This window comes from Melopsittacus undulatus, chromosome 5 (assembly GCF_012275295.1).
Source record: "Melopsittacus undulatus isolate bMelUnd1 chromosome 5, bMelUnd1.mat.Z, whole genome shotgun sequence".
Classification (NCBI taxonomy): Eukaryota; Metazoa; Chordata; class Aves; order Psittaciformes; family Psittaculidae; genus Melopsittacus; species Melopsittacus undulatus.
In genome coordinates this window covers 43296794-43323602 of record NC_047531.1, presented here as the reverse complement: position 1 = coordinate 43323602, position 26809 = coordinate 43296794, and the positions used below count along the sequence as shown (strand labels likewise).

General features: G+C 43.3%; 1 protein-coding gene across 1 annotated transcript in view; it reads left to right on the top strand.

The window, feature by feature from the left end:
- GRIN2B (glutamate ionotropic receptor NMDA type subunit 2B) overlaps positions 1–26809 on the top strand; it is a 171518-nt gene that overhangs the window by 28124 nt on the left and 116585 nt on the right. Inside the window, exon 2 of the mRNA XM_005150288.2 lies at positions 22088–22686. Coding sequence (XP_005150345.1) covers positions 22088–22686 — 599 coding nt within the window. The remainder of the gene's footprint in view (positions 1–22087; positions 22687–26809) is intronic.

Sequence of the window (26809 nt, the reverse complement as noted above, 5' to 3'; positions counted from 1 at the left end):
AGCACAGAGACTGGAATACATTTGTTTTAGTAGCAATACTGGGAGCATTAGACTGGCAGTACCAAAATCATCCCTTGCATGGGAAGGAAAAGGTAAACAGTGCAAAGGTTGGTTTTCCATTTTACAACCTTTCAGTGCTGGTGGACTTTGACCAGCATAGCTTGAAACCCAGTAATCCATTTAGCAGACTTAAAATTTACCAGTGATTTGCCTGGGTTACTGGTGAATATTTCCCTATGCCAGTAACCGTGTCTAAACACCCTTTGGCTGGGGGAACAAGAGTCAGAAGAAACCATAGGAGACAACCTTCTATAGTATCTTATCCCTTCTCTCTACCACTAGTGCTAGTTCTGGACTTTGGAGACCCAGGATGGCACCTCCTAGGGGAATTAGGGTCTGAAATTCCCTGGGTGCTGCAAGAGCATCCCTGAGACATTCCACCACCATCTCTGAGCTGTCCCTTCAGCCATCCCAGCAAGTATGGCACACCACGTCAGGTCAATGGGAGCAGTCCACACCTAAACTGAGGCACTTGTTTCCGAGTGTGTGCCCTATGGAGTGGAAAAGCACATAGTTTGTGACAGCATGAATGTGCAGAGTCACAGCAGTGCAGCTTGTGATGCACTGCGGAGCTGGAGAGGAAGCAGAGAGGGAAGTGTGAGTGCCAAAGGTCTTACACACAGGTCCAGTGCTCCTCCAGTCACCTTGGAGATTGCTCCCCATCTGGCTGTATTTCTTTAGTACTCAGAGAGAGCCAAGCATAGTACCTCACAATCTTTGAGGGGTCTCAGGATGATGGTATTAATAAGTGATAACTTGCTGTAAGTGCTGACAGTCTTATAAATAGGAATCCTATGACAGCAGCAAGAGGATGATCCTTAGTCATGTATGGGGGGCAGGATTTTTGAGAATCCTTTGGGGGCCTTGGATGTGTTGTCAGAGCAGCATCCCCTTGCTTGCCAGGGATGTGGGCAAAGCTCAGGCCATCTCTTATCCTGAGAGCAACATTCTCTTTGGAATCAGCTGCCCCCCTCCCCCTGTGGAGGAATTGCCTTCTGCTTAATAAATGTCTGCTTGTAATATTCTGAAACAAGGAGGCTAATCAAAGGCCCCGTTCTGTGGAACAGGGATGCTAAATGACAAGATTAATTTCAGTAATCAAGCAGCTTAATTTGGACATTTTCCCCCTCTTCTCTGTTGCTGATGGAAATTGAGGCAAATCTTTTTTTGGAGAGACACTCCTTCCCTGCCTGGTAGTACCACTTTCCAGTACTGAAAATGGTTGTGTAGAGATGGGAGGAAGGTTGTGTAGGAATGGGGAAGAAAGAAGAGTAGGAAAGGGTCATAAAGGACAGTATCAGAGAAGGTGTGTGAACTGCTATGACTGATGTTTCTCAAGCATCTTTCCTCTGGAAATCTCCCAAAGTGTTTTATAGACTGCATTGCAAAGGCTCCAGTCAGCACTGAAGTATAGTCATCTTGGCTGGATTGCAGCAAGTCTCTGAAGGACATGGAAATTTGACTGGTAAGGAGACGGCAGGCAGATGGAAGACTATGATACCACTATATCATTAAATGAGAGCCTGTGCAATGGGTGGGACTTATCTGAAAAACACCAGTGGGGGTGAAAGGGCTCACTCCTGCAGTTAAGAATGATTTAGGCTTCATCTCTCAGTGATATGGAGGACTGAGAACCCCTTTGTTCAGCTCAGGGCAGGGCTGGTACAGCCTCCTGCACACTGGGACCTCACTCTCATCCATCTGCCCACCCATTGCTGCTGTCACCTCACCTGCCCCAGGTCCACCTGTGGAACCTCGTCAGGCATGATGTCATTGAGCTCTAGTGTCGTGGCTACCTGAGGGCGTTTTTCAGTGACCATCTAGGGGTCCTCAACCAACCTTGTCTGTGCCCTGGAGTCAGAAGATGGTGGAGACAGCTGGTGAGAGGACTGGGAAAATACCCAGAAAATGTGATTTATGGTGAGGCTGGAGGAGCTGCGTCCCTGCTCTGATCTTTTTAGTAGCAATTTGGAGAGGGGAATAGACTTCCAAGAGATATAGTGAAGCTGAGGATTGGGTAAAGCCCTGGAAGGGTGTTTTCTTGGGGTAGCTTTGTGCTGGCTTGAGCCTGAGGTGTGTGTATGTGTGGGCAGGCTGGAGAGGACAGTCTAATAATAGCTATTCACTCATTCAATTGCCTGTGATCTGAAGAAGCCTGGACAGGCACCCAGTGGCGTGTGACAGAGCCCTCCAGAGTGAGCGGAGGGGGTTTAAGGGAATGACGTCCTTGCCTGAGGCAGTAAGGTTTCAGGTCTGGCAGCTTTCCATGCCGGCCTGTCCAATCCCCCCTCTGCCTGTCAGCGCACTCCACTGGTGCTGGCACCTCTGTTGCATGTACCCCCTCTCCCTTTCACTCCCTGTGGGAGGCATCTTTAACTTGACTGCATCCCCTGCCATCTTCTGGCAATCAATTTTTTGGAGACAATCTGTGACGTTCCTGACCCCCCTTCCTTTCCCTCTCCTCCTTCACCCCCTCTCTCTCTCCCTCCCGCTGACTTGTCATTATGTACTGCAGCTGCCCGGAGGATTTTAAATAGACCCATAATCGCACAGCAGCTCCTCTTGGAAGTTTAAATATAACCTCCTTGCTAATCTTGTGTGTGGCAGCAGCACAGCACCTAGGGAAGGGAGGAATGGACAAGCACTAACCCATGGCTTTGCATCAGGGCTGGGAGGGGCCAGGATTTTCTTTTTAGTGAAATGATCAGGAAATTGCCTTGTTTCATTTAACCAGAATAGTTCTGAGGCTGGTGCAAGGTGCCAAACTGATGAGTTTTGCAGCACAAAATGATTTTCTTGGTTGATATTCCAGACACAGCACGAGGGAAGGCTGCCCTACAGCTGTGCTGGCATTTCCCCTGTGTTGGGCCATTCTCTTACCCTTGCCCCAGGAAAACCTTCCTGGGAGGCAGTGGGCAGCTCAGACCTCCTCCACAATTTGCCTTCCTTTAAGAAGGTAGCAGTTGTGAATGTCGTGCAGAAGGAGGTGTTTTGAAGGGATCAATGGGGACCTGGGCAGAGATCCTGCAGATCGCAGATTGTTTTATGGTAACAGGCTGATTTCAATCTCATTTCTAGCTCTCCAAATAACTAATTGACCTCTCAGACAGGAGTATGATTTGCTGAACATCATAGCTCAGTGACAGCACAGAAAAGATCACAGTTAGTAATGAATTTTCCCAAACAACCTGTTCTAAAAGGGCAGATCTAGCACATGTGAACCCATTAAATCTAGAGAAACACTTTCAAACAGTAACTGTTGCCTGTTGCTTTAGGCTACTAAGATCCCTACTCTTCCTGAATCCCGAATACAGCCATTTCCTCATACAGAGAGATGAGGGATGTCCATGAGGATCATAGCTAGTTCTTGTGCTGTTGGTGGAGGGAGGATCTAGCTGGCTCTTCAGGGATGTGGGTTGTATTTTCTCTAGTCTGCTGAGCTGGTTCATACTTCATAAGAAGTTTGGTTTACATGGACACCACGAAGGTTGTTTCCCTACTTTATTTATTTCCTCTGTATTAAAAAACAAAAAAGGAAAAAGGGGACACTGTCATTTAATTTGTTTTGAGCAGTGCTATAGAAAACCTAAGTAGTATTATCTGAGTATCCAGAACAAAAAATAGTACTATTGATGCTAAATTAGCCATCCATTTTAATAATCCAGCCATAGTAATTGCTAGAGCTGGGGGACTAATTCACAACACATAATTTATTCAGTGAATTTAGCTTCTTTTTCTGCTTATGGAATATCAGTTGTGTGGATCATAATTTCCTCAAACTTATTTGAATTTATTCAGTGAACTTCTTGGAAAATATTTACTCTATGGATTGATAGAGGCTGCATTACTTAATTATGGTTGATCAGATGTATCTATTTGGTATTGTTTCTATTCCCTTGTTGAATGAGCACACAAGCACTTCTGGCTTGAATACCTGCATATGAACAGGAAGAATGTACACTTCTGCGAGTTTTTGCACATTTCCATACATGAATACACAGATGAAGCTCCTGTACAGGAGCATTGACAGCAAACAAACACAGACAAGCCAGGTCTAAGTAATTTTGCATAAAAAATGTGAATAAATGTTTTTAAAAGGCCTACATTACCAGGATAAAAATCTAATTTTACAACAAAGTAACCTGGTCCTCAGTAAATGGTATCTTGAATAGCAATAACGGCTTGTTGAATCAGAACCTAATAATTTGCCTCTTTGCTTCTTTCTGCTGCTCTGTACAATGATTTCATGTAGTAATATAGTCCCTAGCTTGGATATATTTTATGAAAACACTTCTCCTTTTTTTTTTTAAACTGGCTGTATTCATGTGACACTCTCTGTAAATGTGCTTGTGTCCTGCAATAGGTAGTGCTTCTCTGAATGGGAAACCTGATTGTCACTCTTCCATCAGTTATCCATCTCTAACCTGTCTCCCTTGCTCCCTTCTCCCACATCAGATATGAAATGAAGTGTGGCTAATCTAAAACTTTCTAAACCACAGAATTGTAAATGTTTCCAAATGTCGTGTTCTCATTTATGGTGTAGGAGTGTGAGGGATCATGTTCATGAGGACATTTGTGCACACTTGGGAGTAGTGTAATCAATGGAGTAGAACAGGGAACAAGCAGGAAGAAATGGACAGTTTTGAGGACTACAGTATAGAAAGAAGGTGAAATGTACTTATGTGAAGTTCAGAGGCATGCAGATAGACACATCTACAGTGCCTGCTATGGAGCCACATGTTGGAACCCACACTAGATCTGAAGGACTTGAGCAGCAGAAGTTTGGGCATCTATTGTTTATTACTTCTATTTCTCCTAGCTGGTCTGGGTGTCTTTGCACAGTCTGCTGGCCTGTATGAGAAGATACTTTGTTACTCCTACTAATTGATCTTAAAAACAATGGCATTATCAGTTAGAAGCAAATGAAAATGAGAAAAAGTGGGAGTATTATTTACTGATGTGACGACTGAGGCTTAGATATGAGACATCAACATAAAAGACAATTATGTTCCTAGGTGCCAGGCATGATATTCTCTGCCAAGGCAGGGAAGTATCAGTATCATTGTAACAGGCTCTAGTGTAATTTCCTCTGTGTACAATTCTGTGTATAATTCCAGTTATCCCAATTAAAGCAAAATGGAATCAGAAAAGTATCTGGTTGGTAATGAGAAGGAAGAACACCTTTTACAAGAGGAAACTAAGATAGTGTAGCGTACTTAACCTGGAAAAATGCAGGCTGAGAGAATTTAACAGGCTGGCCTCCATTAAAAGAAGGGTGAGAGGAAAATACTGTGACAATAGGAGAGCTCTTCAAGGTAAAGAGGAACTAGGCATTAGCTGGCCAGGAACAGGCTTCAGCAGAAAGTCATCAGTACAGCAAAGTTCTGCACCAGCTTCCAAACTGCACAGGGAAAGCAAGAAACCTAATCCCTTTCCAGTGGGAGCATGATAAGTTCTTGAAAAGACTAATATGGAGAGACTGTTTGGGAGACTGGAGCTGGGACATCCCTTCCAGACTGCTGTTTCTTAATTACAAAAAAACCCATGCAGGCACTCTGTTCTTCAGGATTAAAAGGACCTTAATTCGGTTTGTTTTAGTTCAATATTCTTCTAAGGTTGCTTTAATTTGGAAGAAATGTGTCCATTCCAGGCTAATGTGATTTAATGAATTCATGCTAAACTCACAACTTCAGTTAATTTGGATTCTCAGCAGACAACCCTGAAGACATGTAGTAGAAATGGCTAAGAAATCATGAGCACTTCAGTCCTGCTTGTGGTTCAGTTGTAAGATGGCAGGTAGATTTTCTGAGTGCAGAAGGCCTGAAGAAACATGTAGCCGTGCCTTTCTCTATAGAGCTGCTAAGAAGGGGGCATGCTGCCAAGACCCAGGGTCTCAGTGGTCCTCTTGTGTTTCACCACCCTACCACAGGGACCAAGATATTAGTACTGTCTCATGGGAAGGTGGGCTGCGTGGGACAACCCGTCCTGAAAGGTGGAGTTGGCTTTGGTTGCAAGTGGCATTTGGTAGTAGATTCAGAGGAGTGCTGGCTGCTTGGCTGTGTATGAAGGAGCTACCTGTCTGTAGGAAAAAATACCTTCTTTTAATTCTGTGAGCTGCACTCCATTGATTATCATTGCCAGCTTCCAGGAGAGAAAAGGCATTTCTTTGTAATGCTGTTCTAAGGGGTTTACAGCTTGACTATGATGGGTAGTGTTATTTCTGTTACCACTATTAGTGCACATCCTTATTTTCCTGTTTTCTGAATGTCACATCATGAGTGGGAAATTTGTGAACCTTAATCTGGGCTTTGGAAGGTGTGTAAAGGGGTCACTGCAGGCCCTGGCAGTGGCTGGGAGCAGCAGGAGGATTTAGGGGTGTAGGGCATGGCTGCCATTGCTGTGCAGGAAGGGACCGTTCTGCTGCGCCTCTGCACGTTGCCATGGAAACAAAGCTGGATCCTTAATCGGGATGTGCGTGTATGTGGGCATGAACCCACCGTCTGCTGTCCTTTTGGCCTCACCTCCTTCTGCTCCAATCCCAGGATTGTCACAGCTGCCCTGCACTCGGTGGGTGGAAGGGAAGCTTATGCATAGGGACCGTGTGGGGCTGTAGAAGTGTCCAAGGTGGGGTTGAGAGAACAGATTTTAGATTTTAGGATTCTATGTTCCCTGGGCCCTGGGGAAGAGAGAACAACCTCTGCTGAGGCAGTGGGGGCAAAGGGAGCTAGAGGAACAGGCAGCAATTGTAAATGTCCAATGGTAGCTATGGTGGGAAGCACTCCAAGATATTGGGGTGCTTAGGCACTGGAGGGGATGAGTGAGACTGAGGAAGTCATAGCTGCATGGCATGTTGTGCAGACCCTCAGGGGTACAATTGAGTCATCACAAATTTATCTCACATACTGTACTGAAATCACTCTTCAGCTTCAGGGATACGAGCTAGGGATACCTCTGCAGGGTGTCACTGTGCCTTGTGGACTTACTAGGGAGACCGGGTTAACTCTGGTAACTCTGATATGGGGCTGTGGCATTACACAATCCAAGCATGCTTTTGAGATGCCTGGAGGTGCGAGGAGGCTGTTGGTGGGAAGTTGAAGTAATCAGACAATGTACTTAAAACAAGCTTATGCAGATATGTGTGAGCAAAGCAATCTCATCTATTGTACTCCATCTGCATTGAGTAAATCAACTGAGAAAAAAAAAAGATGCTAAATGAGAATCTTTCAATCTTTCAGTTGTAATACCTCACTCATTCAATACCTGGAGGGGAGCACTTCAGGGAAAATCTAGGAATTGTAGCAAAAGCTCTTGGCACTTTGGGAGGCAGTAATCCCTCTTCTGAGCCCATAATGACTGCAGGATGCTATTAAACTCTGAGGATGTGTTTTGGTGGAAGCTGTAGGATGAAAGGTGTTGCCTACTTACAGTCCTCAAAAATCCCCTCCCAGGACTCAACAGGAATGGGACCAGTTTGTCTACTGTCCACATCCCAGCAGGAGGGATTATGACAACCCTGCTGAAAGTCCTCCTGCCACTTCTATTTGAAATACTGTTCATCTTTAGTTTAGACTACAAACTGTTGAGCAGCACCTGTTGAGTTAAAATGTTGCTGTCAGTGTGTCCAGGGGACTGAGAGCTTCCTTTGTCAAAGTCCAAGACGCACAATTGACCTTGTGTAAAGAAGTAAACTGCCCTATTTAGAGGAGCCCTGAGAAGGGTTGAGTCCAAGGCCGGGAGGGCCTGTATGATTGAGCTCATTGGAAATGTGACGCTCCAGGGGAGTCTTGGATGCAGTGATCATGAGATGGTCGAATTCGAGGTCCTCAGGACAGTAAGAAGAGCGTGCAGCAAGCTCACTGCCCTGGGCTTCAACAGAGCAGACTTTGGACTCTTCAGGAACTTGCTTAGCAAGGTTCCATGGGATATAGCCCTAGAGGGCAGGGGGGCCCAAGACTCTTGGTTAATGTTCAAGGATCACCTGCTACAAGCTCAGGAGTATTGTATCCCAAGTAGAAGGAAGTGCAGCAGGAGGGCCAGGAGAACCCCTTGGATGGATATGGAGCTGCTGAGAAGAATTCACAGGAAAAAAGAGGCTTATAAAATGTGGAAGCAAGGACAGGCGGCCTGGGATGAATACAGGGATGTTGTCTGGGAAGCTAGGGACAGAGTTAGGAAAACTAAGGCCCAGTTAGAGCTAAACTTGGCTAGGGATGTTAAAGATAACAGGAAGGGATTTTATAGGTATGTAACAGCTAAAAAACAGACTAGGGACAATGTAGGCCCCCTCCAGAAGCTTTCAGGAGAACTGGCTGCACAGGATTTGGAGAAGGCTGAGGTTCTTAAAGACGTCTTTGCCTCAGTCTTCACTGGCAGAGGCTCTGACCTCACAACCCAAGTCTTGGAGGGCAGACGCAGGGACTGTGAAAATGAAGACCTTGGGCCCACTGTACGAGAGGATCTGGTTCGAGACCATCTTAAGAACCTGAACGTACACAAGTCCATGGGACCTGATGAAATCCACCCGTGGGTCCTGAAGGAGCTGGCGAATGAAGTTGCTGAGCCACTGGCTATCATATTTGAAAAATCATGGCAGTCAGGTGAAGTTCCTGACGACTGGAAAAAGGAAAATATAACCCCCATTTTCAAGAAGAGGAAAATGGATGACCTGGGAAATTACAGACCAGCCAGTTTCACCTCTGTGCCTGGCAAAATCCTGGAGCAGATTCTCCTGGAAGGCATGCCAAGGCACATGAAAAACATCAAGGTGCTTGGTGACAGCCAGCATGGCTTCACTAAGGGGAAATCTTGCCTGACCAGTTTGGTGGCTTTCTATGATGGGGCTACAGAACTGATGGACAGGGGTGGAGCAGTTGATGTGATCTACCTGGACTTGTGCAAAGCGTTTGACACTATCCCACACGACATCCTTGTCTCTAGATTGCAGAGACATCAATTTGATAGGTGGACCACTTGGTGGATAAAGAACTGGCTGGATGGCTGCACACAAAGAGTTGTGGTCAACGGCTCAATGTCTGGCTGAAAACCAGTATTCTGGTTTCTATGATTAATCTCTGCTGAAACAGACATGCTGATGCTTATGGAGCGAAGTGAAATTCTTCTGGGGACCCAACAATTTTCTTATTACATAGCAATAAAATACAGAAATTGTGAATGGGCTGCATAAAGTCCCCCACAGCAGACAGCTGAAGGACCCTCAGAAAGCTCCTGTAAAAGAGGAAATCTATGATCCTCAGCCCTTTGTATGTGGAGGGAATATGTACAGTTTTGTATGCATACTTTTCCTTTCTTTGGTATCCTAGAGCTACATAATAGAGAGATTCCATAGAAAGAAAGGCCAGTGAGGGATAGCTATACAGGCCATGTTTTCCTACTGATGAATAGAGAGATTGTATCAATAGCCTACTGCTGAATGCACAAGGAGCCTGACCACATTCTCACTTTCACCTATTTTGTGACTTTGAAGTTAGTGGGATTAGTGTGATGAGTGAAAGGAGAAGATCTACGACCAGCCCTTAAAAATTACTGGGTAACAGTAATTTTTAGTTCTTGTTAGAACAGCTGGGTACTAGATTAGCTGTAGAGCACTGGGTTGATGCCTTCCATGCAGTGTGCTTCATTCACCAAGCATGCCCACTCTGCAAGGCTGCGTGCCTTGAAGAGCACTGATGCCAAGACTGTGATCTGCTCCTACGCAGTGCAGATGGATGCGTAGTGTAGGAATGTACACATCCTGCATCCACTGAGATAATTAAAGGGTTGAGCTTCTTGCACTAGCCACCAGACATGAAGAAAAGGTTTTTCAACTTGTTACTTCTCAGAAGACAGATATTTGGAGGTTTTGCATGAAAAGGAGAAAACACAATTCTTCCTAGAAAGAAAAAGAAAGTATCTTGAAGCTAGACGATCAGAGCAGTGACTTTGTCTCAGCTTCCAGAATTGCTTAGCTGCACCCTGAAATAAACCTTTCTTTGGCTATTCCCTTCCCACATGTATTGCTTCTGACCTGTTGAAAGAAAATACAGAGTTCTGTTTTTTTTTTTTTTTTTAATAGCCCAGATCTTCTTGGAGTATATTAATAGATGACTACTTGCCTCCATAAAAGATGAGTCCTGAAGAACAAAGTCTGTTAAAACTATGTCTTCAATGCTTTCACCCACAATTTGAAAGCATGCAAACTCTCTTCCTCTGGGCTGTGGCCAGGGCTGTGTAATGAAGCAGCCTGTGTAATTCTTGGCTTCTTTCTGAGAGCACTAACCAGAAGTTTAGTTAGCACTGAATGCATGTGTGGTGATATATTTATTGTCAGTAAGGCTGGACTGCATCATCACCTCATTTCATAGAGATCATTGTTGGATGCTAATCCTTTTCAGGTGCTGCCAGCCTGAGTTAGTATACTGGAGATGAGGCAATTTGCCTGTACTGAGCCATCCTGCATGTAGAATTGCCTATGTGCACTTGCCGCTGTGTGTGTGTAGATATGTATGTATATGTGTATATACACACACATATCCAGCTGCATGCACTTGAAGCACCTGAAGGCAACTCTGTGCAGGAAGACAGAAAATAATGAGACGGAGTGATACAAAGTGGAAGGAAAAGACAAAACATCACAGCCAATGCCTCTTCCCTTGCAGGAGGTGCAGTGCTGGACATGGCTTTTTCTTTCCTCTCTGTTGTAGTTATTTGTTCCATCTTTTATCATGGGCCCTGACCAGGCAATGTTCAGATTGAATAGCTCGTTTCTACCCAGCTTGCCAGAGCTCCTGCTGGTGCTTCCATCTACTTCCCACTCCCCCATTGTGCTGGAGTGTGTGGTTAATAAAGAGGACAGACAATGGGAGATGCAGGAAAACAAGATGCATTGGCTTTGCCTTTGAGTCAGTTGAAGAGCTATTTCTAAACCTTACATGCCTCACCCTGGCTCTTATTCTCTTAGATGTTTTTGTTACTCATATTATTAATGGCCAGCAGAGGCAAATACTTTTGCTACTCCATCAATCCCTTTCTCTGCTGTGCTGATCCTCAACAGAAATCTCACTGCCTCATGTCTGTGTGTGATCTTGAAGAAGAGATGCCAGTTCAGTCCCAGACTCAGGCTTTGGTTAGAAAAGTACAAAGCCTAATATAGATAGAAAAATATGTTTTCATGTACAAAAAGAGTATCATATTTGTAATGTTGCTGCTTTAAAGTTATGTCAAGGGCATATTGAATATATAGATGACACTTTTTATTGATGTGCAGGTAACTATAGACAAAGAGTTAATTTAATTATGTGTGCTCAAGCACAGAGTTAAGCTGACTAGAAATGGACTTGCTGATTTTTATTGCCCAAGCAAAAATAAGTTCAGAACTGAAACTCATAGCATCCTGATTGCAAGCTCAGAGAGACTGATTTCCTTTTTCAAACTCTCTTCACCAAACCCTGAGAAGTGTAAACATTCATGTTCTTAAATCATGGAGGTGGATATAATGGTGCTTATGGCACCAATCTCTGTAGCAACCACGAATGTGAAGCTGTGGGGAAGATTGCACGCTCCATCTCTTTATGCCTCCTATAGGCCAGTCTTTTACCAAGAACAATTTCCAATTCATTGGAGTTCAGAAATGGCTTTTTCTTGAATAGGAAGTTTGCCACGATTTGTGCCTCAGTCTCATAGCAGTAAAGGGCATGGAAAATGGCTGTTAATCATCAGGGCAAAGAAGAGGAACTGAAGAGTTATGATCCCAGTAGAAAATAATAGAAAGCAATAATTCAGCTGGTGTGGTTTTGGCAGAACATCCTGCAAATGTTTGGATGGGCTTGTGTGTGTGCAGGGAACTTAACGTATTTATGAGTGCTTTTGTCTGTAAAGTTGTAGAAAACCTCCTATTTTCTGAGACTTAATAGATGGGAACTCAAAAAGAACAGCTGAGGATGGAGCTTCTTTCTAATATCTGTGTAAATAACTCCATGGTTTCAACATCTCCACAGGGGGAAAGAAGAGAATCAATAATTGTTTAAAACTTCGTGAATCAATTACATGAGCAAGACAGGCATGACAGCAGCTTCCTGACAGGAGCACTGCTCACTGGTTGATTAGGAAGGAGAGCTGTGTAGAGAGAAAGTAGGTGCTTCTATGCTTTCATCAGTCCTGGATGGTAACTTGCTGTGGCCAAAGCCATCTGTGATAGGGATCAGGTCTTCAAGCATGACAAATCAGGCTGCATATTGAAATCATAGAATCATAGAATAGTTGCTTGTTCCAGCCAAGGACTCTTGTAAAACTCTTCAGTGATACAGTCGCTTTCCAAAGCGGGGGCTAAATCCATAGCTCAGGTCCAGTGCTTCAGGAATCCATCTCTGTTTCTTCTCCTCAGGCTTAGCAAATTCCCAACTAGATCTGAAATCAGGAGTGTCACCAGGGTGGTGCAGGATGGGGTCTGAATTAGTTAGCTCTCCTGACAGGGCAGCTCTACTGGACATGAGCTGGAGTTTCCACCCAGTGCTGATGCACAGATGCCTTAGGGCCAGTTCATGGTTCTTCTGCCTCCTGTTGTCTGATGTAGACATACATGTTATGTGCTAATGAGGCAGCTTCTTGCCAGCAGGATGTCCAAACAAAAATGGAAAACCTGCAACAGGGTACCGTTTCTTCATTTTATGCCAGCACTATTTTATACTATCTTGGCAACATAAGCAACATAAGGAAGGTAGTAAAATCCCTCTTAAAATGCACCACACAAAGCAGCCTTCTCACCTGGTGCACAGAAGGGCTTCAACATTGCTGCTATTCCAGCCCATGCTGTAAAACACAGGTTGGAGTGAGCTAGGATGAGTCAGGTTTGGGAGAGCTCAGAGCAGGGAGGAGGTATATTCTGAGCAAGCAGCACCTCCTTTCCAGTGTGATCGGATATGATTTGGAGGGTGCAGTGAAGGGCAGTGTGGAACCTCACGGTCTCATAACGCTGTGAGTATGAAATGTCTGAATGTACTCCCAGGCTGAGAAGGATCAAAGGTCGACTCCCTTCCTTCTGAGTTTTGGGGCAGCCTCACAGCAGAAAGTCAGCGACCTGGGCTAACTGAATAAACCTGGCTGTGTTTGTGAAACTGAACCTCCAAGTTAGGAGCAGTGCATAAACACAGGGGAACAAAGACAGCACATACACAGTCCACACCTTCTTCTCACACCACAGAGGAAAACAGCTCCAAGGAGCATGAAGGCAGTCTGGAACCAGCCCTGAAGAAGGAGGCCTGGGTGAGCAGGATGATGACAAATCTGGACTTGCCTCCTGCTTGCCCCTAGTTACCTGGCATAAGAAGTCCAGTAAGCCATTAGCCACCCTCCTCCTGAGCATCTTTGCGGGTCCAGCAGGTTGCCAGGCAATGAGTTTCTCTCTGGAATGTGGGTAGTGATGTGCAGCCCCAGTCTTTTCAGCCCCAGCACTGGTGGGCTGTGCTGTACCCTGTGTAGCACTGCAGGGAGCAATGGTGGCCCTTCCTGCTGGCTGTGGTGGGGAGCGTATGGCCATGGCTGCATTATATGTGCATGGTTGCCAGGGAAACTCCACTGCTTAAGTGGAACCAAAGCGGTGGGAGCTGGACCTTTCTTTATCTCTCTTTTTTTAATCTTTTTTTATCTCTCTCTTTTTTTTTTGTGTTGTACTCAGAGCATAATTATGACCCCTTAGGGAACTAGCAGCCAGATATGGGGCAGTGGGAAATCTGGAGTCTGTGAGCTGAGCTTCTTCTTGCTGGAGAGCTCTCCCATTTAAAGAGTTTGTGACTGTTTGTTTTTGGTGGTTTTTTTTTGTTTGTTGTTTTTTTGTTTGTTTGCTTTTTTGGGGGGTGTTGTTGGTTTTTTTTTTTTGAGTAAGAGAATTGCCATTTACTGCTGGGCAGAATGGATGAGGCTGAAGCCTTTTATTGCTTCTTGCCTTACAGAAAGTGAAGGACATATCTACACAGGCTTTTCTTCAACTGCTTACTTGCACTCTGAGGCAAGCCAGATGCCATATCAAAGAGTATGTAAACTATTATCAGTGCTTTGAAAATTACCTAAATGAGTTAATAAGGCTAGATTCAAAGAAAAGATTAAGTCTTGGCACAATATTATCTTAAACTGACTACTTTGCTTCAGCTGTGATCTGGCCAGCTCAGAGTGCAGATACAGCTATCTTCACTCTGTTCATAAAGGCTGAGTAGACATTGGAATCATCAGGACTGTGGGTGCCATGTGTTAGGACATAGAGCAACTAACAGTTTTGCCTGCAGAAGATAATTACTTAAATAAGCAATGCAGAATTTTGAGAGAAAAGGGGTATCACTACTTCATGAGACAGAAAGGGAATGAAGGGCCTCACAGACACACTGACTTGTTTGCACCTGGGCCATAGTACTAGTCCTGAGAGACTCGGGGGGTACTGGATGCAGTGCTGGGCTTCCAGAACTCATTTAAATAGATTCTGTGAAAATTTGGAGGTTCAATTCATAATAAGATTTGCTCCCAATAAGAGACCAAAAGCATACTTGGTGATATGAAAGAGCAGTTAATTTTAAAAATATTAAAAGAAATAGTATTTCACCCTAGATAACTGGTTGGAGAAATTTATTCAATGACATCTTGGCAAATACGGTGACTGGACTTAAGAGTGTTGGATAGTTTTATGGCTGCTATTGATTAATATGGCTATACCAAAGACATCTCATTCAGCTTATAGTCAAAATTCAGTCCTAAGTCTGGAGGGTATGGCAGCCAGAAAAGAAGTCCCAGGCAAACACCATGATGTAATTGAGTAATGATATAAATGAGTAATGGGACAGTCTGAATTTTATCTAAATGTTCTGAGCTGGCAATGTCAAGATATTAAGCCAACCTAGGGGACTTGTCGGAGCTGGGACAGGGAAGCTAGGGTTGTCCAGATTGCCATCATGGTATAACATGGCACCCGGCAGGCAGCATCTACTCAGAGTGAACAATGGTTTAATCCATCCATGTGAGCTCATCAAACAAGGAACCACACATACACACAGGTGAAAATGGAAATGAAACAAGCCTGGTGTGAAAACTGTTTATCCTGGCAGCTTTCTAATCACCATTTCCCCTCTGTGGAAAAGTGCTGGCATCTGTATGTGGTGCTCTGGGAAGCTAGTATGGCATACCAGCACATACTAGCCTGCTTTGACCAGTGATTGTGTATAAGAGCCATAAATTGTGCATTCCCTCCTGAGCCAAAAGAGTTCTGAGGTTTTTCTCTGAATTATATGTCAGTCAATGGCCCTGAGTATATTCGGCATTTTCATCTTTTTTTGTTAACTACATGTGGCATGGAGTGAAACAATCCCAAGATCAAGATTACAGAATCCAGGGTATCTTGAGTTTTCTCTGTTGCAAAATGCTTCAAATGAATGATTTCTGTAGACCCTTAAGTGGAAAGTGGAAATCACTTAGCTGTTTTCAGCCCTTGAGTCATCTTTAATCAGAGACAATTTTATTGCAGCTCTCAGGAACTCCTTGGTGCTGGAGCACTTACACAGTTGCCCCTGGGCTAAGGCTCTGCAGCAGATCTGTTTCCACTGCTACGAAGAGATTAATGTCCAAGCCATGACTGGGATCTGTGTATATGGTGATACGTATGTCTATAGTTAATGTCATTATACATGTGAATCTTGCTACATTTGTTACCATTTACCCTGGTGACAAAATTGAGCTATACTAGCAACTCCAGATTTGTCATTGCAATTATTCTTTGTAGCCACCGGGGATCGTGGCTTCCAGAGAAGACCTAGAGAATCAACCATTTTCCTAATTGCTCCTTTTTGGCTGCTTGTATGCTGCTTGTAGCAGGGACCAGAAGGAGAGCAACATGCTGTCTTGGAAGAGAGGGCTTTTACAGACCTCCACTAATTTATCAGTATATTCTGCCTGCCATTCCACCAGTGGGGACAGTGAACTGGGTCTCTCCCTTTCACTCATCTGCCAGTTTCTGTAATCACTTCTCTCTAACCATCATCTATGAGCTATGTATACTTGTCAAACAAGGCCAGTTTGTTCAGTAGTTATGAGAATGAGGGAAGAAATTGATAAATTATAGGGTTATGTAAACCACATTTCTGCAACTAACAAATTTGAACTTCCCACTGAGAGCACATTTCCAGGGTAGCTTGGAGGATTTTCACCAACAATGATCCACTCAGTGAATCAGAGCACTGGGAAAGTATTACAGGAGGTCACTGCTCCATCTGCTGTGCAAGCCAAAATCAGTAATAACTTAGGAAACCTGTTCTAATGAGAGAGGAAAGTTTTGAAATCCTACTAAATAGTATCAATTAGGCAGAGTCATTCAGAAATTACACAGTCCAGTGTGCTCCAACCTTACTTTGAGTAGGTTTTGCTGTCAGTATGCTTACTTGTGGAAATCTGAACATGTATGTGTGTGAGAGATACAGAAACGTGTTGTTCTAGATGCAAATCCCACCACAAGAACATTGTGTTAAGGCTGTAGTGTTACTGTGTTCTCATAGTCCCTACTGCAAGCATTCAGGGAAAGGACTCACACAGGATGATACAGCATGTAATATTAAAAACAGAGTTTTATTGTATTGATTTGTTGAAAGCTAAATAAATTAAATGTGGGGAGAAAAAACAAACAGGCAGAAGATTCTGACTTCAGGTTAGCCTGAGGCAGTGATGCATTTGTGGTAAGAATAAACAGGAGTAAATGAACACTTAAGCAGCAAAGATCCCGATTTCCTGTCAGATCTGTTATAACAAATGAAACTCAGAAATATAGAAAATTTAATTATAAGACTTTGAACTGTTGCAGCATTTTCCATCATGGACAATAAAACTCCCAGTGAATCAGGTATCCCACCAGCACTGTAACAAATAAGTGCACATGGAGTCTCAATTTTGAAGAAAAGAAATACATAGATGAGGAAATTAAAATCTGTGTTTTCCCAGAAGTTATTTGGTGCTTTCTCACTAGTTTTTGCCCCCACAGAATGTGTGGTAGGCAGGACTGAAGTTTAAACAAGAGACATCCCTATGTAATTTGTTTGTAGGTCATAGAGCAATTTTGCAAATCAAGACCCTATTAAAGACTAACAGTAAACACTAACAGCTTTTCTTCTGAATCAGGAAAATTAGAAGAGGACTTTGGAAAACAATAGTGGCTCAAGTTGTTAGGATCTTATAGGAATCCCTTTACAAACTGGAAAGGAAAGGAAGGCCAGATACCAATTGTTAAATTAGGGCTGCACAGGAAGCTTAATGAAGCAGCAAATGGGGTTAGATATACTGATGTTCCTAAAAGCCTAATAAAGAGGGGTTACTTCCACAGCAGCACATATTGTATTTCTGTTGCATTTGTGAAGATATAGCAGCTTAGTCCATTTCACAAAAACATGGTTTATTTCTTCAGATGCAGGAAGCAAACATATGCTCTTGACTTGCTCCTCACTCAAATTCCTTGTGCACAGCTTGACCCACCTGGCCCCTGCAGGGTCTGGCGCTTGGACTGGAGTTAAGGGACTTGCCACCAGTAGCAAAGAGCTGTTCATGGCTCAGCCACCAGAGCAAGGCACACCAAAACTGAATACATTCAGATAGGCTGCACAGAGGAAATGTAACATGCTGATCTCCTCAGTTCCCAAGTGCGCAGTTATACTGTGCCTAAGTAGAAGTCTTTCTAGTTCTTCAAGATGACTGGACCACTGCAACTGTTTTTGGAGATCTTGCATTCCTCTGCCTTAGGAATGTTCACTAGAATGCCCAATGCAGAACAGTTTAGCTCTGGATTAAGACGTTGTTTATAAAGCAGTAATTGCTTTTGCTTGCCTGGGGAATCCAGAGAGGCTATAAGGAAGGAACTTATGAGAACAGCACCCCAGGGATCTCTCCTACCATATCTGAGGTAATCTAATGGTTCATTAAGTGGCAGTGATTGGTTTCAAATGGTGCAGCTGTAGGGGGGCTACTCAGTGAGTCACCTGCAGCTTTGCCAAGGGCCTGAATCTTGGGTGAGGTGTTCACCAGACCTGGCCTTTGTGCAATATTTTCATGGGCCTGTCTGTCCCTTGAGGGGCAGAAGGCACCAGGCAGCTTAGAAGTGGTGGCAGTAACACTTGCTCGGTCTCTAACCTTTGTGCCACCTCTGCAAACCCTCTTCCATCCACCAAGGAAGTCACCAGCTACCAGTTTCCAAGAAGAAGCTTCACAGTGCGTGCTTTTGCACCTTCCCCGTGTGCAATCTAGCCTCCTTATGGGAGGGGTTAAACGTGCAGGAGGAGGAGGCAATACTTGTCCCAGCAGCAGTAAGCTCGAAGCAGATTTTCTGTGGGAAGCCATCTGTCAGCTTGGGAGTGGTGCTGTGTCAATTGATCAACTCCACCTCCAGCTCAGCTCTGCAAACTACAGATTCCTGACCTTGCAGGGTGACAGTGGGGGAGTGCTAGGATCTTTGGAGGTATTGAGATCCTGTAATGGAGACTCTATTCTTCCGGATAGGGTGGGGGATGCCCAGCAGCATCTTGCTGCCTCTTGCAGCAGTTAGCTATGGAAAGCCTGAGCTTGCAGGTGAAAGAGCTGTGGAAGAAAGACAAGCTTTTTGCTATAGTCGAGAGATTGTGTTACACCTGGGTGATGTGCAGTGTAAGGAGCTTCTGCTTTGAATCCAGCCTATCCCAAACTTAAATCTGTCTCCCAGTGGCAATGTTGAGCCATGTTTTGCCTGTTCCAAGGTGAAAAGGGGATGTGGAGAACGTGAAATTTTTGCAGGAGGAAAATAGAAGCCTGTAAGATTCTGTAAAAACCCTTAATAGCTGGGGGTTGGGGGGCTAAAATATTCCTTTTTTGTTTCAGGCTGTAATAAAGCTGTAATGATTCTATGGGGCATATGTAAAACATCCTTAGATCTATATCCTAATTTAAAAGCTTTCACTGTAACACCATAGTGAAGTCAAATTCCTAACCTGTCTGGTAGCCTTGTGGATCTGTAAGTTCAATTCCTTCTCTTTTCCCCTGATTTTCCATCAGGTGTGGTCAAAAATAAGGAAGGAAATTGTGGCTCTCATGCATTTTTATTAGTTTGCTTTTTGTCCCCCAAAAAGCACTTACTGAGATTTCTATCCAGCTCGATCAGCAGTTCTCCTGATACATTATGAGGGACACTTCTACAAAGTTGTGATTTCTTCTTCCCTTGCCCTCTATTTTCTGCGTGCTGGATTGGTTAAGAAATGAGGAACATTTGGTTACACCCAAGTATTGGGGTGATCAAGTGTTAAGAGACATATTGGCAAGCCAAAAGCTGGACTGACTTGCACCTCCTTACTGCTCTCATTTTAAATAGAGGTTGTTTCTTCTTGCTCCTTCTTTAATAAAAATGCAGGCAGTCGCTCAAGAGCAATTATTATACGCACGGCCAAGTGGTCTGTGCTGTTTGATTCAGGGAGGGGTGCTTACATTTCTCAGTGGAGAGGAATTATCTGGATTGTGATAAAGCTATCTATTTGGTGTATTGATTTTTGATGTTCTGATACACTCTGGGTAGTGAGGAGCTCCAAATTGTCTCCCTGAGTCTTAGGGCTTATTTCAACAGGTGGGCTGTGCACTTGTGTGGAATGAGCTGTCAGTGGACACTTTTGACTGGAGTATTTGACCCTGTTTAAAATCACACGGAGGGCAATACCTCCTGCACCTTGCACCTCCCTCACACCTGCCTGCTAACTTCTCTGTGTGTGCTCATATGCAGCCTTGAAACACGAGTGGATTTATCATCTCCCATCCCTTATTTGTCATGGAGAAAAGGACCCAGAATTTTTTCAGATGAGACTTCAAGATGCTCTGTGTCAAATATTCCTGTAATACAATAGGCAGGTTCTTCAACTCTTAGACTTTCTGATAGAAACTGGAAATTTACAGGCAATTCAGAGGTTCTTATGCATGAGCATAGAAAAGCCTTTGTGGAAATTAATATAAAAATAAATACTAGTCATCAGTGTAGCTGTCTTGCTTTTCATGTTACATTAAGGCTGAGTCTTCACACTCTAGCATTCAGTTTGCTACAAGTGGCTTTCAAAGGCCCAGTGAAGGGTATTAGAGATGCTTGTTCAGGATTTCTTCAAATTCTGGTAAATGCCATGAGAATAGTTTAATCATTCCTCTGCCTTTCCTGATTTTCTACATAAGCTTCAAAGATAAATTATTTTTTTTTAATTGGAAGAGTAAGTTCTATTCCTGAGAAGTTCTGGGATAACAGGCTGAATTCCAGTCTTAGAAAGTACAAGCTATTTTCCACAGGTTGAGGGGCTCAGTTGCTGCTCCTGTTTATTCAACATATCTCTAATTGTTGATGCCTTCTTTTTCATTGTGTGTACTTTTTTCTTTTTGAAATGAGTGAAGAACAGCCGAAGAGTACTTTCACAAGTAGGTGGTGAGCTGTGTGGAACTGAGCAGAGTTTAAACACCAGATCTCATAGGACAAGCATGGGGATATAGGAGCAAGGACTCTTTCATATAGGATGTGACTCATAGGGAGCTCAGGAAAGAGCAACAAACAGCTTAAGGCTGCATGCAGGATCAAAGCTTTCTTTTCTTTCTTTTTTTTTTTTTTTTCTTTCCTGGAGTTCCTGGGCTATGGCTTATTTTGCTAATAGAGAAAATGGCTATAGGTAATCAAAACCGTGGCTAAAGAAGGGATGGATGGATAGATGGATAATTAACTGGTATCCTTGCTGAAAAACAGGTTTACCTGCCAGGCTGTAGGAGAATGAATTTGGTAGAAACTGTTCTAAATGCAAGTATCTTGAGGTAATGTCTTGTGGTATTTGCACAATGAGTTTCCCTAGGTCTGAAAACTCCTGACTGCCTCCTTTTGAATCCCTAGTTCAGCTTTTCTGGCTTATTGGAAGGAAGGCGGGGCTGCTATCTCATTCCTAAAAGTAGTGATTGGATTTGGAGAACTTTCTTATTGTAATGGGAATCTCTGCAGAGAAGCAGATTTCATTTTGTCTTTTTTGTTTGTCTGTGATCTAATCCTACTCTACAAAAGTCAGTGGGAAAGAGCATATTGGCAAATGCTTTTTCCATTCTTTCCCATTATGAATTGGGCAAAAGCAAGTATTTGGATTTTACTGGATCTGTCACAAATTGAAGGCCTGATATCTGGTGGAATTCCAGGATGAAAAAGGCTTACAGTATACCATTGGAGAGTTGAGACCTGTACAAAACTTCCTTGAAGTCTTGGAGATTATAAAATGGTACAAGTTCTGGTTTTGGCAAAGATGAACTTAGTATGGTAGAAGGGTATGAAAGCAATGCCAAGAGAAATATTGAGCTGATGTTTCTCCAAAACATGGTATAAACAAAATCCATAATAATTTAGAATTTTGTTTTTTTCCATTTTAGTAATGTTTTATGGTGTTCTGAGATGGAACCTTCACAGCTGAAGCACTCTATGCTACTGCTTGCTTGCTTTGCAAGGAGCTCGCAGTGGAAATTCTCAGAGCTATTTGTGTCTCATGGTTTTGTCTACTCTATTACTTCAATCTGGATACTCAGACTGGAATGACCATCACAAACTGAACCAGTATCAAAGCTGCTGTGTTCCCTGTTTATACTACATATAAGGTTATGATAATCTGGGGATTAAAAGTCTAAATTTCTGAAGCCATGGAGTATTTTGTACATATTCTCTTTTTCTCTGCTCACTTGTGTACCACTTGTTCCCTGTCTGTTAGAATCATGCCTAACATTTGAAATCTTTAAGTAATTTCAGCAACCTGCCTTTAAAAATAAAGTAAGGACAGCTGGTCATAAAAAGGCTTTTACTTCCTTCCCACTTGCTTCACTTAAATTTTAAAATTTTAAAAGAAGAATCTGTAAGCTGTGGCCAAGACATGAAGTATAAGATTCTGATTGCATGCCTCCCCCTCCACACTCAATGGGTTGACTAGGAGTGCTGTTTATTTCCTTTGACCTATTCTTGTTTTCTTTTTCTCTCTCTTCCTCTCTTTGACTTCCTATCTAGGATGAGTCATCCATGTTCTTCCAGTTTGGTCCATCAATAGAACAGCAAGCCTCTGTCATGCTCAACATCATGGAAGAATATGACTGGTACATCTTCTCCATTGTCACTACTTATTTTCCTGGTTATCAGGACTTTGTGAACAAGATCCGCAGTACCATTGAGCACAGCTTTGTGGGTTGGGAACTGGAGGAAGTCCTCCTGTTGGACATGTCCCTGGATGATGGGGACTCAAAGATCCAGAACCAGCTCAAGAAGCTTCAAAGCCCTGTTATCCTTCTCTACTGCACAAAGGAAGAGGCTACCTACATTTTTGAGGTGGCTAACTCTGTGGGTCTGACAGGCTATGGTTACACGTGGATCGTGCCCAGCCTGGTGGCAGGGGATACAGACACAGTGCCATCTGAGTTCCCCACCGGGCTCATCTCTGTCTCATATGATGAATGGGACTATGGTCTTCCTGCCAGAGTGAGGGATGGAATAGCCATAATCACCACAGCTGCTTCTGATATGCTGTCTGAACACAGCTTCATCCCTGAGCCCAAGAGCAGCTGTTACAACACCCAGGAGAAAAGGATTTACCAGTCCAACATGCTCAACAGGTAAGTGAAAGGACTGGGCCAGCCTTACAAAAGAAGGGTTGGAAGGGACCTTTAAGACCAGAATAATTCTGTTAGGCTATGTGATGCTCCAGGGCAGTGGGCAGTGTTGGCCAGAACCTGGGCAAAGGGAGACGTGTTGATGGTGGAACTTGAGCTGCTATGTGTCATGAGTACCAGTACTATTAACCCCTTAGAAAGCCTCTATAGGACAGAGGGGGCAAGCCAGCACGAGAAAAAGGAACAATGAAGATATAGTGCAAAGTCTGAGTGTGCCCCTCAAGGCATCAAATTTTGCATTTGTAGCAGTGGCAAATTTCTTGGAACGTCTTTGTGTGAATGGGTCTGGTAACTCTCAGGTGGGTTCTTGCTTCAAGCACTGGGTATGTTTGTATGTAAATCTAGTGGGCACCAGCTTCTGTTCCAGGCACCAGCCCTATGTAAACAGGTGTGTGACCCACCTGGAACAGTTATATGGCCCCTGCTGTCTGAGGACCAAGTGCTGTCCATTAGCTCTGAATTACAAGAAAGAGTGAAGAGAGGTGTGGAGAACTAAAGCTGCATAAAGAGTAAGAATCAGTAACTTTGTCTCACTCCTGTTTTATACTGGAAGCTTTTAAAACCCTTGGGTGTCTTAAGAATCCAGTTTACCTCAAAGAGATGTACTTGTGCTATCACTCTGTTCATTGGCACCTTATTGGAAATTATCTGCTGGGTGATTTTTGTCCCATTCTCTCTTGTGCACGTTATATGTAGAGCTTAGGCACCCGCATCAGAATAGCAAGTTTTTCTAGATGGAAAAGGGCATTTAAAATAGGGAAAACCTCTCTGAATAACAATCTTCTTTTAATCCAGATTCAGATTTTCTGAAGAAACAGTGCTAAGATACCTGTTTAAAGTCATAGAGGAAGCCTGTGGTGGAACAATCTCTAGAACAGCACTCTGATTACTAGATCTTCCTTTTTCTCTCAGCTGGAGTTTTAATGTATCACTAAGCAACCCAGATAATTAGATATGGGATCTGCAATTAGCCAGATGCCCCCTGACCTGCTCAGCTGTTACTTTCCAATGTTTTACATATGAAATCCTTGGACAGGTTGGTCCCTTTATGGTAGGACAAGGTCAATCCAGGCAGTAGCCATCAGTAGAGGTGGCCACACAGAGCTCAACATCTTTATTCATTTGTCATGATGAATCATGGAACAGTGAAAATGTGATTGATTGGTTTGTGTGCTGAGGCCCCTCACTGTCAGCCGTACTAGGCAGATACAGGGACTGGTGAACAAGAAAGCAGATTTTGCTTTGCCTGGAAGTTGGGGACTGAAAGATAAGCCTATTCTTTGAGCCATTTTATTATCCTTAATGTTATCTGCTGTCTCTATGATCCATTTGGCATATACCAGATATTACTGCCTTTACTTTCCTATCCCCATATTACCTTTTTGCTGTCTGTGAGCCTTGGCACTACTAAAGGACTAAAGGTTCCCAAAGCTTTATCGTTTTCCTTCCCAGCTATGCTTAGGGGTAAGGGTTGTATTCTGCTTCTCTTTTGACTCATCATTGGAATGATTAAGCAGGGAAAATATACTTAATAGATACAGAGTTATCAGATATCAAAGTTATACAACAGCATTAAAGCAGCCTGTTGTTCTACCTTTCCAAATGAATAAGGTGTGTTTTTTTTTTTCTGGAGAGCTGTACTGTGTCTTTTCAGGAGTTATATAGAAAACAAAATGTTGTCCCCTGCTATGTGATGCAGTGTTCTGCAGAGACCTTTTGCTAATTAGTTCTGTTGACACTGTATTAGCCTGTGCACATCATATCCACATAGCTACACTGCTGCAAGGACCCAGCATAACCTCTCAGCATAGCACTTCTTTGTGTTGTATAAAAGTTGCCAGCTCAGAGACTCTTGAGTCTCTAGATATGACAGTACTGTTGTGCCATGTAGATATACCCTGAAGCCTGGGCACCCCACATGAAAGTAGTTCTTGTCACTTTTGAAGATACTAGCTTTCTTCTCACCTTCATGTCCCAAATCATGCTGTTCCTTCTCCCTTGTCTGCTTTGGGTACAGCTTTCACAGGAATGACTGCGGATACATGTAGATGCACCCAGCTTAGTTTGTGTAACTGACATCAGTGTCTCTGAGAAACAGAGTGAGTTAGTTCATGCCAAGCTCTGTTCTGCCACTGCCTACATTGCTGCAGGCACCTGGGCTAGCTCAGGAATAATTACACTGTGTTGCAGTTGCTTCTCTCACCACAGTGCAAATATTCGCTTTACCTTGCGTGGCACTGGCTTGTGCCCTGTTCCCTCTGTCGTCGTCCGCCCCCCTCCCCCCCCCCCCGAAATTTCCACCCTCTCTACTTCTAAGTGAGAGGGTTAAGAAGTTTGACTTCAGTGATTCGGGGGCTTAGTTTTCTGTTTAAGTGAAATTACTTTCGTGCATCTTTTGATGTATAAAACTAATTGTGTCCAAAATAAAACACTGCTTTTGCAAATCCAAAGGTTCAGTAGAAACATGACAGCTTCATGCCCAGCCTCACAGCCTGGAGTCTGTGTAGGAAGAAAGGTGGAGGTGAGAGAGGGACAAGATGTGGAAAGGAGCAGCCATGAAGATATGAATTCACTTCACTGAACCAAAACCCACAGAGATAAATGGCTGTAATCTGTTTTTGTACCTTCAAGTCCTGTGGCACTTGCTGGAATTTACGATGTGCTAAACTTTAAACCCTTCCTGATATACTCTGTCTGTCTGAGGTCTTTAAATCTCTCCTGAAATGCTTTGTCTATCTGGAGTATTACAGATTCTGCAGACCTGGATGCTTCATACCTTCTCTAACCCCTTCTACCTACTAAGATCCCACAGCACTTGTGCATTGTGAGCACAAGGGAGCAGCAATATCTGCATGTCTGGGACATTGTCTTGCTCACTTTGGACTGGGCTGAATGTTCTAGAAAACTAATTTTAGTCTTGCCCTGAACTCGGCAATACTATATTTAGCCATCTGCAACTTACAGTTCCCCCTCCGCATGCCTACACAGAATAGAGAAATGCATGTATGTGGGCTTGATGTCTGGGGAGGCAGCAAAGTGTATGTGACCTCAGATAATACATCAGCATGTAGCTGATGCTTCAGAAACTCTTGAAGCTAATCCAAAGTGGTCCAATTTGCTTCAAATCCATAGCTGGGAGGCAGTGTGATAAAGGAATTTTCCCGTTCTTCCAAGAGTGACACATCTAACTGAAAAAATGTGTAATTTAGTTCAGCTGGGGCATATTATACATTAAGACTGTGAATTAGTCATTTCCCAAGATCTGCCTTTGAACTTTGACCATTTCTTCCTTTTTTCTTTTCTCTTTTTTTTTTTTTTTCTTTCTGAAAGTGCAGCAGTTCTGAATGCAGCTAAAATTGAAGGGTCTTGTTCAATGTGGTCTCGGTGGTTGATCTGGGTGTATAATGGAGGAACTGAACTGCAAGTTGTTCATGTTCAGAAAGAAAGCTCAGTTTCTCTGTCTTTCCCCCTTCTTACACTGACACTTGTTCACTTTTGCAAGAGCTGTGCAAACAAAGTTTTGTTTGAAGTATGGCTGCAAGCACAAAAAGAAACAAGACAGACTGTTATCTAAATGCCAATGTAGGTGTTTGGTCTGAATCTTCTTGTATTAATAATGGTCTCATAGCAACTGTTTCTTGTCTGTCTCGAAACTTGTCCTCTTTTGTGTTAGATTGGAACTGCAGAAGTATGATCACAACCATTGAACATTGCAAATTTTGTCCTGGAAATGAGCCCACTGGTGAGACAACTCCACTAACTAATAGGAAAGTAATACTTTTAAAAAGGGTTTTTTTTTTTTTCTACAAGAATTATTGGTTTTCTTTTTGGATAAGGTTTTCCTCAAGTAATGGATTTATCTCAATTTATGCTGATAATAGGCTTATGTGGTCATTTGGAGTCTGTATATGCAAATGTTGTTTTCCAGTTCAATTGCACTATTTAGTTATTTATATTGTTTGTAATAATTACCTGTTCATTTATTTCTTCATTGCCCCAGAAGAAATGGGATTTGAATATTCCAGTCTACCAAGTCTGCAGTTATCTCAATGGCCAGTCTTTTCCC